The following is a 15,893-nucleotide window of genomic DNA, read 5'->3' as shown; positions in this document are numbered from 1 at the left end:
TAAGGCTCAGAGCCCATTTTTCAAATCTGACATATTTCACTTTATGTGGTAATAACGTCGGAATGCTTAAACCTATCCAAGCGATTCTGAGATTGTTTTCTCGTGACACTTTGGGCTTCATGTTCGTGGTAAAATTTGGTCGATATATTCAGTCTTTATTTGTGAAAAATTGCAAAATGTAGAGAAAATTTACAAAAAATAGCATTTTTCAGAATTTAAATGCATCTGCTTGAAAAACAGACGGTTATACCACACAAAATAGTTACTAGTTCACATTTCCCATATGTCTACTTTAGATTGGCATTGTTTTTTGAACATTATTTTATTTTTCTTGGACGTTACAAGGCTTAGAACATAAACAGCAATTTCTCAAATTCTTAAGAAAATTTCAAAAGCCTTTTTTTGAAGGTGCCAGTTCAGTTCTGAAGTGGATTTGAGGGGCCTATGTATTAGAAACCCCCATAAAACACCCCATTTTAAAAACTAGACCGCTCAAAGTATTCAAAACCGCATATAGAAAGTTTTTTAACCCTTCAGGCATTTCACAGGAATTAAAGCAAAGTGGAAATGAAATTTGCAAATTTCATTTTTTCTGCTGAATTTCAATTTTATTCAATTTTTTTTTAGTAACAGAAGGTTTTACCAGAGAAATACTACTAAATATGTATTGTCCAGATTCTGCAGTTTTTAGAAATGTCCCACATGTGTCTCTAGTGCGCTCGTGGACTAAAACACAAGCCCTAGAAGCAAAGAAGCACCTAGTGCATTTTGAGGCCTCTTTTTTATTAGAATATATTTTAGGCAGCATGCCAGGTTTGAAGAGGTGTTGAGGTATCAAAACAATGGAAACCCACCAGAAGTGACCCCATTTTGGAAATTACACCCCTCAAGGAATTCATTTATGGTTTTTGTTATCATTTTGACCGCACAGTTTTTTCACAGCACCTATTTGAATTGGGCTGTGAAATGAAAAAAATGATATTTTTTCCAATAAGATGTCATTTTTGATCAAAATTTCTTATTTTCACAGGGAACAACATACCCCATTTTGTTGCCCAATTTGTCCTTAGTGTGGCAATACCCCATTTGTGGTGATAAACTGCCGTTTGGGCCCATGGGAGGGCTCAGAAGAAAAGGACCACCATTTGGCCTACTGGAGCTTTTCTGGTGCTAAGTCATGTATGCAGAAGCCCCTGAGGTACCAGTAGAGTTGAAACCCCCGAGAAGTGACCCCATTTTAAAAACTACACCCCTTAAGACATTCATCTAGAGGTGTAGTAAGCATTTTGACCCCACAGGTACTGTGTAAAAGATAATGCGCAGCAGATGGTGCAGTGTGAGATTTGCAATTTTATATATATATATATATATATATATAATGGCATGTCAGTGTCCGATATAGTGTGCCCAGCATGCGCCACCGGAGATATACACCCCTTAAATTGTGATGTGGGTTCTCCTGGGTACGGCAATACCCTACATGTGGCTGTTATCAGCTGCCTGGGCATACGGCAGGGCTCAGAAGGGAAAGATGAGGGGGTGTAAGCTGTGCGGCGTGCATCAGGGTAAATTAAAAATCAAGGGATGTATGATACATTTTAAAACAATCTTTTATACAGAGACCTGGTTTTTCGGGACACGTGTCACATTGGTATATTGTGTTCTTCCTTATCCCCCTCTTATAGCAGACTCTGCACCTCTTTCCCTTTCCACCGGTTTGGGGAACTTCTCCTGGAAAGTGTTGCCCTGGTACGATGCGTGTGGCCCCGCTTCCAGAAGTACTGGGTGCCCCCCCCTTCCTGGTCCCTAAAGATTAGATCTTGAAATTCCAGGAAAGTTCCCCTCTGGCCTGCACATCGACGTAGCACGTACGCATTGTACAAAGCCATCTGTATGATGTGCCCGACCAGCTTCTTATACCACACCGCATGGCGCTGTAGGGCTTCAGGACTTGATTTGACAAGTCCATCCCTCCCATGTACCTAATGTAGTCCAGGATGAAGTCTGGTTTGGGGGTGGCCTTTCCTTCATATATCCTAAATCTGTAGGTATACCCTGATGCACTCTCGCACAGCTTATACATCTTCACGCCATACCTTGCCCTCTTACCTGGCAGGTACTGGCGGAATTGAACCCTCCCTTTAAAATGTACCAGGGACTCATCAATAGAAAAACACTTCTCGGGGGTGTATGCTTGGGAAAACCGGGCACTGAAACGGTCTAATAGGGGGTCTCCATTTATACAAACGGTCAAAACTGGGGTAATCTCGGGGTGGGCACGGCTCATTATCAGTATAATGTAAGAAGCGAAGTATTGCCTCATTTATTTATTTTTTTAGGTTCCAGTTCAGTTCTGAAGTTGCTTTGAGGGGCCCATATATTAGAAACCCCTATCAAACACCGCATTTAAGAAACTAGACCCCTCAAAGTATTCACAACAGCATTTAGAAGTTTATGAACCCTTTAGGTGTTTCACAGAAATTTAGAGCAAAGTAGAGGTGAAATTTACTCTTTTTATACCATTTTTTTTATAACACAAAAGGATTTATCAGAGAAACGCAACTTAATACGTATTGCCCAGATTCTGCAGTTTTGAGAAATATCCCACATGTGGCGCTAGTGCGGTAAATGACTGAAGCACCGGCCTCCGAAGCAAAGGTGCACCTAGTGGATTTTGAGCCCTCTTTTTTATTAGGCACCATGTCCGGTTTGAAGAGGTCTTGTGGTGCCAAAACATTGGAAACCCCCCAAAAGTGACCCCAATTTGGAAACTAGACCCCTTGAGGAATTCATTGCAGTTTTCTTGGGGTGCATGCGGCTTTTTGATCAGTTTTTATTCCATTTTTAGGTGGCGGGGTGACTAATAAACAGCAATTCTACTATTGTTTTTGTATACTTTTTTTTTACAGCGTTCACCGTGCGCTATAAATGACATATTCACTTTATTCTGCGGGGCGATACGATCACGGCGATACCAGATGTTTATAGTTTTTTTTTTATGTCTTATGGCGTTTGCACAATAAAATACGTTTTGTAAACAATCATTCACTTTTTGTGTTACCTTATTCTAAGAGGCAGAACTTTATAATTTTTCCATCAATAAAGCCGTGCGAGGACTTATTTTTTGCGTAACGAACTGTAGTTTCGATCAGGACCATTTTTAGGTACATGCGACTTTTTGATCTCTTTTTATTCCATTTTTTGGGAGGTGAAGTGACCTAACAATTGTGATACGGTTTATTATTATTTTCTTTTACGGCGTTCACCGTGCGGGATAAATAACAAAATCATTTTGTAGTTCAGGCCGTTACGGACGCGGCGATACCAATTATGTATAGTTTATTTGTTTGTTTATATATTTTTATTAATAATAAATGACTGATAAGGGAAAAAGGGGGACTTTTACTTTTATTACTTTTAAAACTTTTATTTTCTTATTTTTACACATCTTTTTTGAACTTTTTTTTTACTTTATTACTTTGTCCCACTAGGGGACATGAGGGCAGGAGGCCCTGATCGCTATTCTAATACACTGCACTACATGCGTAGTGCAGTGTATTAGAGCTGTCAGCTACTCACTGACAGCAAGCATAGTGGGTCCTGACGTTGTCAGGACCCACTAGGCTTCCGTCTATGGCATAGCCGGACGCCATTGTTTGGTGTCCGGTTGCCATAGTCACCATCGCCGGCCGCTATCGTGTAGCAGGCCGGCGATGGCGGATTAACCCCTAAGAAGCCGCGATCGCTATTTAACGCGGCTTCTGAGGGGTTAATCGGCGGGGGAGCTCCGCGATCGGTCCCGGCACATTGAGCAGTGATAGTCTGCTGTCGGAAACAGCAGCTATCACAGCTCATGAACGTGCCCCGCGCGAACGGCGCCGTGCTTACTCCATGACCTACTATTAGGTCACTGAGCGCGAACGCTACAGTTAGCATGACCTAATAGTAGGTCATGGAGCGTTAAGGGGTTAATGGACAATTTTTTTTGTCGTCATGTTAATATAGCCTAAAGGGGGAGGACAGGATTAACTTGTATAATTATATAAATGGCCTGTACAAGATATATGAAGACCTGTTCCATGTCAAATCCCCTCAAAGACAAGGTGGCGCTCTATGGAGAAAAGTTAAGCTGCATGTGGGCAAAGGCCTTGAAATAAATTATTATGTATTTGAATGTCACGCCTTCCTGATAAACACCAGAGTGTGTAAGAGGTAAGGGACAGACAGACGACAGGACCCCAAAACACCCTTACCGGTTACGCTTTATAAAACACACTTAAAATAAAAATTCTGGATCTTCTGTTTATTTCAACAGACAAGCACACTGGTAAAACCAAATCGACAGTTTAGAGCTACCAAGCAGAGTGAACATACAACCAATAATTACATCAGGGAAATGGTAGATCCTACATGGTTGAGTTTTTCTTATAAAAACTTTAAAGTGTCATGTAAGTTTACATTATTTTAGTCCATGAGTTTACTCGGTCAGGCCGAGCTTCTTCTTCAGAGACTCTGGCATTTCAGGAGGAGGTGGACGAGGAAGCCTGAAGTAGACCTTCACAGAGTCATAGATGAACCATTGCAGAGCAGTCAAGGTACCAATCATGATAATACGAGCTGTCAGCCCCTTCCAGACTCCTGGAAATTAATGGGAGAATAAAAAAAGTGAAAAAAAAATAAAAATAATAATTATTCCAAACACATAAACAGGAGTTGAAGAGTCATACCTTTTGGTCCAAGCCTCTTAAGGACTTCCAGAGCAGTGCTTCCGCTTTCTTTGTTCAACACGGAGACTACAGAATCAGCAGGATGGGACACAATAGCACAGAACACACCAGCTAAAGAGAAGAAAAAAAAAAAAAAAAGACCGTGAAACACTGAAAATCTATGAAGATACAGATATAGGTTCCTCCCTTTTTAAACAGTAGATATTTTACAGTCCCATGGTCTATACAGCCAATAAACCATTTGGCCATGACATATGAATCGGAAGTGTACAGGACATGCAAATCTGGTCAACCTTCCAGCCATGCAGTCTAGTATTTCTCAAAGCAAAACTTTCTGAAGTCCACTCTTGCTATATATAGGACTTAATCAAACACAAACTTACCAATATAACCAGCCACAAAGGTGACAACCAACTGTTCGCTCTTTGAACATTCACTGCGCGGCTTGGGCACAACATATTTATAGAGGGCTTCAACTGTCCGCTCAAAGCAGGCAAACTTCATCATCGTGTATGGAATCTGTCTCATCCAGAGGGGTGCAACTCCCTTGTAGAACCTGTACAAGTTAACATTTCATTATGAACCTGTATGAAGATGCAAGCATTGGTTATTAAAAGGGCTGCATGTTTTTGCTGTCCACACATTAGCCGTATCCTATTGGTGATAAACGGGCACAGTAATACTGCAGCCGCTGCCATTAGAACATAAATGGCCAATGTGAAGGTATATTACTCTTACATGCCAATGACTCAAGCACCTTTGACTGTACAACCAAGAAAGTTGCTGGCTACCACTGAAATGGAACTCCTGGAAATGAACCAGCAGAACTCAGAACAGGATAAACCACAAAGGTGGATCTAAGGGAGCATGTGTCTGGACTTCAGTTATTGACCACAACTAAAAGTGAAAGAGGAAAAACATTAACACTTACGCCCAAAGTCCTTCTTCAGCATACATCTTGGGGGCTGCTTGCCGCAGAGTGTTAGCATACCCTGGCTGTGTTTGGATACGTACTTTTGCAGCTTCCATTGGAGCCAAAGCAATATCTGCAAAGAACTCAGCGCTGGCAGATGCAGCCAAGTACAGGGATGTGCGCCACAAATAGGAATTTTCCTGCAATAATAAACAAAATATTCTACAACTACTTCATATAATCCACTAATGCTGTTAGACCAGGTCTATTAGCCTTTAAAATTTCCATTTAAAACGGTCATTTGAAACATTTGCCCTGGATGGACCAATATGTCAAACAAAAAATAAAAATCCTACCTCACCAATCATGTTAGAATAAAAGACTTTGAAAACTTCATAGAATCCAAACTTGCATAATCCTTGCATTGAATAGCCAATGAATGTAGGGGCCCATCCTTTACCAAGGCCGCGGACACCATCTTCCTTGAGTGTTATAGAAAAGCCTTTGAAAATGCTCTTGTATTTCTTGGGATCCACCTACAGCAGAGAAAACAAGTTAACATGATCTGAACTACTCAAGGAGGTCAATGGTGTGTAAACAAAGACAAATCTTATGATTTTTGGAATGAGACAATGTACAGGTACGGTTTTATGCATCAATGACTTTAGCACTTGACAGTAAAATAAATTGCTAGGTGACGGCCAAGAACTGAAGTACTTCCGTGAACTGTCAGAATACGTGACACATGCAAATGGCAGACCAAAAGTTCAGATGACGAGAGTCAGCAAGATATCTGCCCATCCAGGGACAAGTCCTATATTTCGCTATATGTAAGCGAGGTCTCCAGGGGAATTGTAAGGCAAATCATCCCGAAGACTTTCCAAAAGGCAGCATGAAATGCCAGGTTACCAACAGATTTTTGACAAATGTATGTGGTCTTCATTCAAACGTGATGCAGTTTAAGACTTAAAAGTGATCTCTCGCTATGTCTACATATCGCGACATTTAACCACTTAAGGACTACCCACCTCATATGTACTAGACTGCTAGAGAACCTGGAGGGAAGACAAGATTTATTCCATTCTGAGAACAGTGTCTAGACTAGAGGTAGTAGCGCCACTTTTGGTCCCGGTGGTCACATGATCACCGGCAGCACCTGAGTCTAACTAGAACAGCCTTAACGATTGTAGCTATAAGGGGCAGTCACACAGCAGATTTCGTGGCAGAAACATCTGAAATGAATAACTGTTCAAATCATCCTCAATGGATCTTGCAGAAACTCATGCAAGATGAATGGAATAGATTTTCAGTCGCAGAAATTTCTGCAACAAAGTCTGCTCCACACGACTACACCCTCACAGGGCCGATTTCACCTGTAACTGGGGTAGCCCCGCTACAGTGACCAAGTGTAAACAAAAATAAAACAATTTAAATCCCCCAATGGTCTTTCAAAACTTTGAGGGACAGGCTAAAAAAACAAAACATTGAAAGCCCAACAAATACATTTATAGCAATTAAAGTAACGTGTACTAAAACTGCTGAATGGTGTTTGGTTCTGGAATGCTTAAAGAGGCTCTGTCACCAGATTTTGCAACCCCTATCTGCTACTGCAGCAGATCGGCGCTGCAATGTAGATAAGAGTAACTTTTTTTTTAAAAAAACGAGCATTTTTGGCCAAGTTATGACCATTTTTATATTTATGCAAATGAGGCTTTCTAAAGTACAACTGGGCATGTATTATGTGCGTACATCGGGCGTTTTTACTTCTTTTACTAGCTGGGCGTTGTGAATAGAAGTGTATGATGCTGACGAATCAGCATCATCCACTTCTCTACGTTACCACCCAGCTTCTGGCAGTACAGACACACAGCGTGTTCGAGAGATCACGCTGTGACGTCACTTCCTGCCCCAGGTCCTGCATCGTGTCTGACGAGCGAGGACACATCGGCACCAGAGGCTACATTTGATTCTGCAGCAGCATCGGCGTTTGCAGGTAAGTCGATGTAGCTACTTACCTGCAAACGCTGATGCTGCTGCAGAATCAACTGTAGCCTCTGGTGCCGATGTGTCCTCGCTCGTCCGACACGATGCAGGACCTGGGGCAGGAAGTGAGTGACGTCACAGCGTGATCTCTCGAGAACACGCTGTGTGTCTGTGCACTGCCAGAAGCTGGGCGTTGTGAAGAGAAGTGGATGATGCCGATTCGCCAGCATCATACACTTCTATTCACAACGCCAAGCTAGTAAAAGAAGTAAAAACGGCCAGATGTACATACACAATACACGCCCAGTTGTACTTTAGAAAGCCTCATATGCATAAATATAAAAATGGTCATAACTTGGCCAAAAATGCTCGTTTTTAAAAAAACAAAAACGTTACTCTTATCTACATTGCAGCGCCGATCTGCTGCAATAGGAGATAGGGGTTGCAAAATCTGGTGACAGAGAAGATACCCTGGCCCCTAACAGATTAAAGAGGTGTTGTCTCACAAGGACAACCCCTGTTCATTCATATGCTCTATTAGGGCATATGGACATCACAAAGAGGGGTCCCTCGCTTGGATCTCCCCTTTATGAGACAGACTGGAGAGCCACTAGAAGAGCAGTACCCCTTTTGGCAAATGTGGCCTGTTAATGCATTACACAACTGCAGGGGAAAAGAATGGCCAAACACAAGCGTGGCACCTTTACTTTCTGATATATTTGGATTAATTCATGCCACTTTATATAAAAACCTCCAGCATGTTACAGCTGATAAATAGAATCATATAGCGTTACTACTTCTTGCATAAAGACCATGAGCTACAACTTATGCTACTTTTACCTTAGTTGTGCCTATATGCAAAATAGATAACCAAGGTATTGGGGGAGCAAATGGTCATTCAAATTCTTCAGATTGTACGACAGAGTACCTTCTTGTCTCACAGTACACTAGACATTGGCAGAGAGGCACGCACAACAGCCAGAAGTGCAGGAGGGCACACATTAGCACATGTTAATTTGGCAGTGTTCTACCCACCTGAATGCGGCATTTCACCAGATCCAAAGGTACAACTGCAGTGTGAGTTACGCCACAACTGAGGATGCCACCAAAGCCACACATTGCATAAAACTGCGTGGAGCCATATTCACAACTGTATTCTCCTGCATGAACGAATCAGAACACACCATGCTGTTATAACAAACATGCATCGTTCACATACTATTTAGTAACCAAACAAGTTAATTGAAGCAACACCGGTTAGTTTACACTACAGCTTCACTCCAGGATACATGCAGACAAACCTGGATTCTGCATTTAACCAGATCTAACGGTACCACTGCAGTATGTGTCGTACCACAGCTTATGATTCCACCAAAGCCACATAGAGCAAAGAACTTTCCAGATCCATAAGCACAGCTATATTCCTCTGTTTAATCAAAATTGATACATAAGTGTACACATAAATGCTTCTCATATCATTACAATAAGACTTCAAAAGTATTTCCCAGACCAACCACAGTTCAGGGAGCCGGGCTTCTATCATAGTTATCTATGGAGTCCCTGCCTCCCCGTCGGAATAATGTACCGTATTTAAAACAAGATTACAATACAGGACATTTCCGGAGAGGCAGGTACTCCTAGCATCATAAATACCTACGATCATTGGAGCCCTGCTCCCTGAACTGTGGTCGGTCTGAGAAATACAGCAGACACAGTCCGTATATTCACGTACCGAACACAGCCAACCAAATAAGGCCCAAGACATTCCTAAAATAACTAGATGCTTAGCCATCCTGAGGGAACCCACACACAGAGCGGATATGCTGCTGATTTTCCTCAGTTTTGACAGCGTTTACATAGCAATAGATTTCACCACTTTGAGGGTATGTGCACACACACTAATTACATCCGTAATTTACGGACGTAATTCGGCCGCAAGTCCCGGACCGAACACAGTGCAGGGAGCCGGGCTCCTAGCATCATAGTTATATACGATGCTAGGAGTCCCTGCCTCTCTGCAGGACAACTGTCCCGTACTGTAATCATGTTTTCAGTACAGGACAGTAGTTCCACGGAGAGGCAGGGACTCCTAGCATCGTACATATGTATGATGCTAGGAGCCCGGCTCCCTGCACCGAGTTCGGTCCACAACTTGCGGCCGAAATACGTCAGTCAATTACGGACGTAATTAGTGTGTGTGCACATACCCTTACAAAGAAAGGGGTGAAATCCAGAGCCGAATAAGCACGCAGTGGGTTTTGAAAACCCACACCATGCTCTAATTTCTGTGCGGAAAAAAAAGTTCAGCAGCATGTGGATGAGATATCGTACAGCAGCAAAAGTGTTGAGTAAAGTTATTCATTTAGGCCAAAGCCAGACCATGGATGTGGGAAAATAGACCAGTGTTGCGGTATATAATAAGTCAGGCAAAATCTTCAAACAGAGGCTCTGACACCACATTATAAGTGCCCTATCTCCTACTTAATCTGATCGGCGCTGTAATGTAGAGAACTGCTTTTTTTAAATAAAATAAAAAAACGATAATTTTTTAACCAAGTTACGAGCAACTTTCAATTTATGCTAATTAGTTTCTTAACAAACTTGGCTTTTTTTTTTACCAAGTGGGCGTTGTAAAGAAGTCTAGGACGATGACCAATCAGCGTCATACACTTCTCTCCATTCATGTAATTTGTACTCCGCACAGCATGATCTCGCGTGATCTTGCTGTGCTGTCACATATACCCACATCAACTTCACTGAAGTGTCTTGAGTGAATAGATATAATCTCCAGCCAGGACGCGATGTCTATTCACACTCCCGACACTTCGGTAAAGTTTGTGTGGGACTTACACAACACAAAGTGATCTCGCTGTGAATGACAGCACAGCGTGCTGTGTAAGTCCCACACAAACTTTACCGAAGTGTCGGGAGTGTGAATAAACATTGCGTCCTGGCTGGAGGTGATGTATATTCCCTCTCAAGACACTTTAGTAAAGTTAATGTGGGTGTATGTGACAGCACAGTGTTGTATCGCGAGATCACGCTGTGCTGAGTACAAATGGAGAGAAGTGTATGACGCCGATTGGTCAGCGTCATACACTTCTCTGTACAACGCCCACTCGGTAAAGAGGTAAAAACACGCCCAGTTGTCGATTAAGAAACTAATTAGCATAAATCTAAAATTGCTCAAAAATGATCGTTTTTCAAAATAAAAACCACTGTTATCTACATTACACCACTGATCAGATTAGGTAGGAGATCGGGCACTTATAATGTGGTGACAGAGCCTCTTTAAGCTAGAAGCAAAGCTGTAATGAGCCCTCTGTAGTGGCTATCCACTCTGGCTAATAGGACAACCCTATTAAAAGCAGTATGGGAGAATACATAGTAAGGGTACGTCTACATGAGTCATTTTTGACCGCGTGGTCGTACCGGTTTTGTGATACAGTTTTAGATGCCCAAATTGTACAAGTGAAGCCCATTAAAACAATGTCCCTCATCTGTTTGATGAGACTTTTACCGCATTGTCTTAGACAACTCATGCAAACATACCCTAAGGAGAAAAAAAAAAAAGAACCAAGAGTTAGTAACTCTAGATAAGAGAAGCTTGCATTAGGTAAATACAAGTTTGGTTTCTGAATACTTTACTGTAGGAACTATTTCAAGTGTTAAAGGGAATGTGTTGCTAGAATTGTAAAAAAAAAAAATTCCAGTTAAAACAATTATTTAAGTGATTACACATTGTTTTAATTTTTTCACAAGTCAGGAAATATTATAAATTTGATTCTAATTTATAACATTTCCATGAGCTGGGCACTAGAGGGAGCAGTTCCAAAAATTGCAGCATGGTCAATGTGGTAAAGCAACCTCATTGATTTATGCTGCAAATTTGGGGTGGACACACTCTAGTGTCCTCACACAATCCCCCCTCCCTTATTCTGGCTAGTGCCAGGAGAAGGAGGGGTTTGAATCTTCAAACCTCCTACACTGTGTGCCGCCATTTTCTGAGCGGCTGCACAGTGTAGGAGGATTAGATACAGGGCTCAGCAGACAGTATCACACAAACATAATACTCACATCACATACACGAACATAAATTACCTGCCTCCGCTGGTCTACGCTCCTATTCCTTGCGCCTGAACATATGGCCGGAAGTAGTCATCTTACTGTCCGGCAGCGGTTTCCGGTCCACATGAAAATGGCTCCGGATTTTGCTCTGCGAACCAGCTTCGTTTTGGTCTGTGTGGGAGCGGTGCATGCGCCGTTCCCACACAGACGGCGTAAGCTGCATTGAATGGAACGGCTCCCGTTCGCATTCTCTATGGGGTTGTGTGTGCGCACCGTATTTCATCTCTGTATGTGTCGTTAATCGACACATACAGAGATGAAAAAAAAAATGGCAGCCCCCATAGAGAAGTAAAAGTAAGAAAAAAAAAAAATAGGAAGAAGTAGAACAGAACACAAAAATAAAGTTTATGCTAATATCATATTAAAAGCAATATGATAAAGAAATATTTCATGACACCTTCCCTTTAATGCAAAGAATTTCATATGGAAAACTGCATGACCTTGAAAAAAGTGACCTATACAAGTTCCCATCAGCACAAGTTCATACCCTGATAAACTGGATCCCGCCAAATCCTGTACAGCAAGATAAGAGATGGAATGTCAAGGTAGAGTAATACCTTGGTTTGTCTGGTCACGAGATCCCCTTTCAGAACCATTGTTATATACACATACCTTCTGGTACTGCAGCAGCAGCAAGGCGGCGAACTGGCTGGACCTGGGAGGTGCCGTTCTTCCGTAAAGTCACATTTTCCTGTCCCAACTGGAAATGTGGAGCATTGAACGGGTTAACCCGGGCTAACTGGGCAACGGTGGAGTACATGTTGGCAGCTGTGGATTTAAAGCAGGACAGTAGTTACTAAACTTTGCAGACATGCCTGACCGGCAGAGGCTTCTCACCAAGGTCTAACCACCTACCAAGGTCTAACCACCTACCAAGGTCTAACCACCTACCAAGGTCTAACCACCTACCAAGGTCTAACCACCTACCAAGGTCTAACCACCTACCAAGGTCTAACCACCTACCAAGGTCTAACCACCTACCAAGGTCTAACCACCTTGCAACATGCAATTACTATTAGTATTGAAGAAGCGTGAGAACTGGTTCCTAGAGCTACTGTTTAACGTCAAGTTCTTAAAACACACTGGCACCACATATAGAAGACTAGAACGCTACTAGAGTTTAGTATCTGAATGTGGTAACTAGGCAGACAGCACAAACGTAGGCCATTCCTCTACATCGGGAGATAATAAAAACAAGCGCACGGGAAAAGCGGAGCAGTTGTACATAGCAACCAATCAAGTTCCTCCTTTTACTCTGAAAAGTGAAAATGATAACCAAATAGTTGCTACGGGCAAGTCCTCTTTACCCTTGGAATAGGATTGAACTTCACAGATACAGTCACTATGACAGCCGCTTACATATTACAACTAGACAGACTGCCTCACCCATTACTTACTGCTGCAATGTACTCCCTGCAGACACAGATGTGAACCTGATAAAGGATAGTTTACAGTTACTAACGGATACAGAACGTTCAATAGAAAGCAACTAAATCAAGCCATCTAGAAAACCATGGAGCCACCATTTATAACATGGCAGGATATTGCGAGAAGACTACCCACCACGTACTATTTATAGGCTACAGCGGCACTGCATGGCACAGGGTCCAGGCTGGAGGACAATCTGAGACTAGGCAATCCCTAAATGCAGCCATTCCAGGCCGGGGGTCCCGATTTATAGGATAATCCACAGGAGAAGGGGAAAAAATGTCGCCCCCCTGATCACGAGCTCGGAGAGTCTCCAGAGTGAGGTATTAGCGTAGGATCGCTGAGCGCAAGTGTAATCCCCGTATGCGAGCTGTAAGGGCGCACGGTCTATAAGGAGCCGCCGCACTCTAGCTCCATGCAGTTCTGTAAAGAACACAAGGCCTAACTGGTACTGAGCCACCTATAGGCGCGCTGCGAGCCCACGTTGCCAGTGACCTCAAAGCGGATATCGTCTCCCGGAGCCCTGCGGTTCATACCCTCACAACCAGTCACCCGAGCCAATGATAGCCAGTCGCTTCCATACTCATCCAAATTACTACAAGGCAGGTGACCGCTGCCCGAAGACCACCGCACCGCGGCCTACTCATACTCACCAAGAAGATGGCGCTCACTTGGCCGTCGCCGGCTAACAGAGAACGAACGTCCTCCAGACCTAATGAATTTGTCCTTCCGTGACGTCAAAGCCTCGCCCCTATACCCAGTACACCGAGATTATTGGCTCCTCCGCTGAACGTATTAAAACTCCTGAAGTCTTATTGGTTGCTGTTCAAAGGAAGGGCGGCTTCGGTCATGTGACCGCAGTAAAGCGATGTTTTATGTTAAGAGCGTGCGTCTTAGCTGATCGTTGTCCTGCTTGACTCTGGGTATAGTGTATAGGGCTGTAATAGTCTCCAATGTCACTATGAGAGGTCATCTCCGCCGTGACCTTTACTTACAGTTTGTCTGTAGTGACATCACCCACATTAATGCCCATGTAAGCAGCAATGCAGCACATATTTATGGGGATATTGGAATATACAACATTACACCTGGTAATATAATCATTATAGCACAACACCTAGGGCTGGCTCCAGGTTTATGTGGGCCCTTGGGCGACACAGACTTAGTAGGCCACTTTGCGGGGGACTCTCAATGGCAGTAAAATGGCACAAAACGTCACTTTGTGCCCCCATATAGACGTTAGGCCATGTTTATGCTCCTATATAGAAGTTATGCCCCCAGTTTGTACCCCCAAATGGATATATATGGACAGTGTTGTCAGGGGCAGAACACTACTAGCACTCTGCCTGGGACTCCTGCTCTGCTCCTGACATCACTGTCTATATATGGACAGTGATGTCAGGAGCAGAGCAGTGTCCCAGGCAGAGCACTAGTAAAGGCTCTGCTCCGGTACTCCCGCTGTGGGGAACCCCCTGACATCACTGTCTATATATAGACAGTGATGTCAGGAGCAGAGCAGTGTACCAGGGAGAGCGCTAGTAAAGGCTCTACTCCGGCTGTGGGGAACCCCCTGACATCACTGTCCGTATATGGATAGGGATGTCAGGGGCAATCCCAGAGCCAAAGGGCAGGGTGCTACTAGAACTCTGCCTGGGACACTGCTCTGCTCCTGACATCACTGTCCATAAATGGACAGTGATGTCAGGGGCTTCCCCAGAGACGGAGCCCCGGAGCAGAGTCGGTTCTAGCACTCTGCCTGGGACTCCTCCTGACATCATTTTCCATATATGGACAGTGATGTCTGGGGCTTCCCCGGAGTCCGAGGCAGAGCGCTATTAGCACTCTGCCTGGGAGCCTGTAGCGTAGTAAATGGCAGAGTAGGGATATACCTCCCTGCTCTGCCATAGCGTTCAATAGTATCTGCGTCCTAAGGACACAGATACTATTGAATGTGGCGTCGCTACCGCTGAAGCAGCCATGTCGGGTGCTAGCGGGGGACACTAGACATGAGGGACAGTGACGGCAGGCGGCACGGGCCCCCTCATGCTGTGGGCCATGTGGCAGCCGCTATGGTTGCTACAGCCGTAGTTACGCCGCCTCCTAGACAGGAAACACAAAAAAGGCCATCATTACAAAATGGACAGGTAAAAACCCGTTCCCAATAGGACACAGACAGGTCAGAAATGATGCTGAAGGAGAGTGATCAGGTGCATCAAATAATAATTGCCCCTCCCACTAACCTTGAGGGGAGTAGCATGTGGTGCATGGGTGTGGATTTGTAGTAAAAATAAATAAATGAATTGTGTATAATATGCAAGTGGTAATAATATGTGTGAAATATAGGGGGCAGTACTGGGTATAGTGGGGGTCAGGACTGTGAGTAGTACATGAAGTGTGAGTGCAGTGTGTGAAACATGGAGGGATAATGTGTGAGTCGTGAGGCTCAGCATATATAGACAAATAGTAGCCTATTTGTAACGCCCATGCTATTACATAGAGCGAGCTGTCCTGCTTGCTGTACCAAACTACAGCACACCATGCTCTCCCAGCTTTATAAGACCTGGCTGTGTCCTGAAAAAAGTATATACGGTGTACTACTCACAGTTCTGACCCCCACTATACCCAGTACTGCCCCCTATATTTCACACATATTATTACCACTTGCATATTATACACAATTCATTTATTTTTTTAATACACATCCACACCCATTG

At 43.5% G+C, this 15,893-nt stretch overlaps 1 protein-coding gene and 1 non-coding gene across 2 annotated transcripts; both read right to left on the bottom strand.

The window, feature by feature from the left end:
• Positions 1-4,288: 4,288 nt before the first annotated feature.
• On the bottom strand, positions 4,289-13,942 carry SLC25A3 (solute carrier family 25 member 3). Its single transcript, XM_075856775.1, has 8 exons — positions 13,833-13,942; positions 12,364-12,519; positions 8,659-8,783; positions 5,997-6,176; positions 5,659-5,840; positions 5,111-5,283; positions 4,728-4,838; positions 4,289-4,638 (listed from the first exon to the last, which is right to left on the bottom strand). The coding sequence occupies exons 2-8, from the start codon at positions 12,509-12,511 to the stop codon at positions 4,478-4,480; spliced, it is 1,080 nt and encodes a 359-aa protein (XP_075712890.1). The 5' UTR covers positions 12,512-12,519; positions 13,833-13,942; the 3' UTR covers positions 4,289-4,477.
• On the bottom strand, positions 5,359-5,599 carry LOC142751364 (small nucleolar RNA SNORA53). The gene has a single exon (XR_012882910.1). It is a non-coding gene; the product is annotated as a small nucleolar RNA SNORA53 (small nucleolar RNA).
• Positions 13,943-15,893: the final 1,951 nt, after the last annotated feature.

The sequence above is a fragment of the Rhinoderma darwinii genome, chromosome 3, assembly GCF_050947455.1.
Source record: "Rhinoderma darwinii isolate aRhiDar2 chromosome 3, aRhiDar2.hap1, whole genome shotgun sequence".
Lineage (NCBI taxonomy): Eukaryota > Metazoa > Chordata > Amphibia > Anura > Rhinodermatidae > Rhinoderma > Rhinoderma darwinii.
The sequence above is the reverse complement of the archived record's forward strand: the minus strand, read 5'-3'. Positions and strand labels throughout refer to the sequence as shown.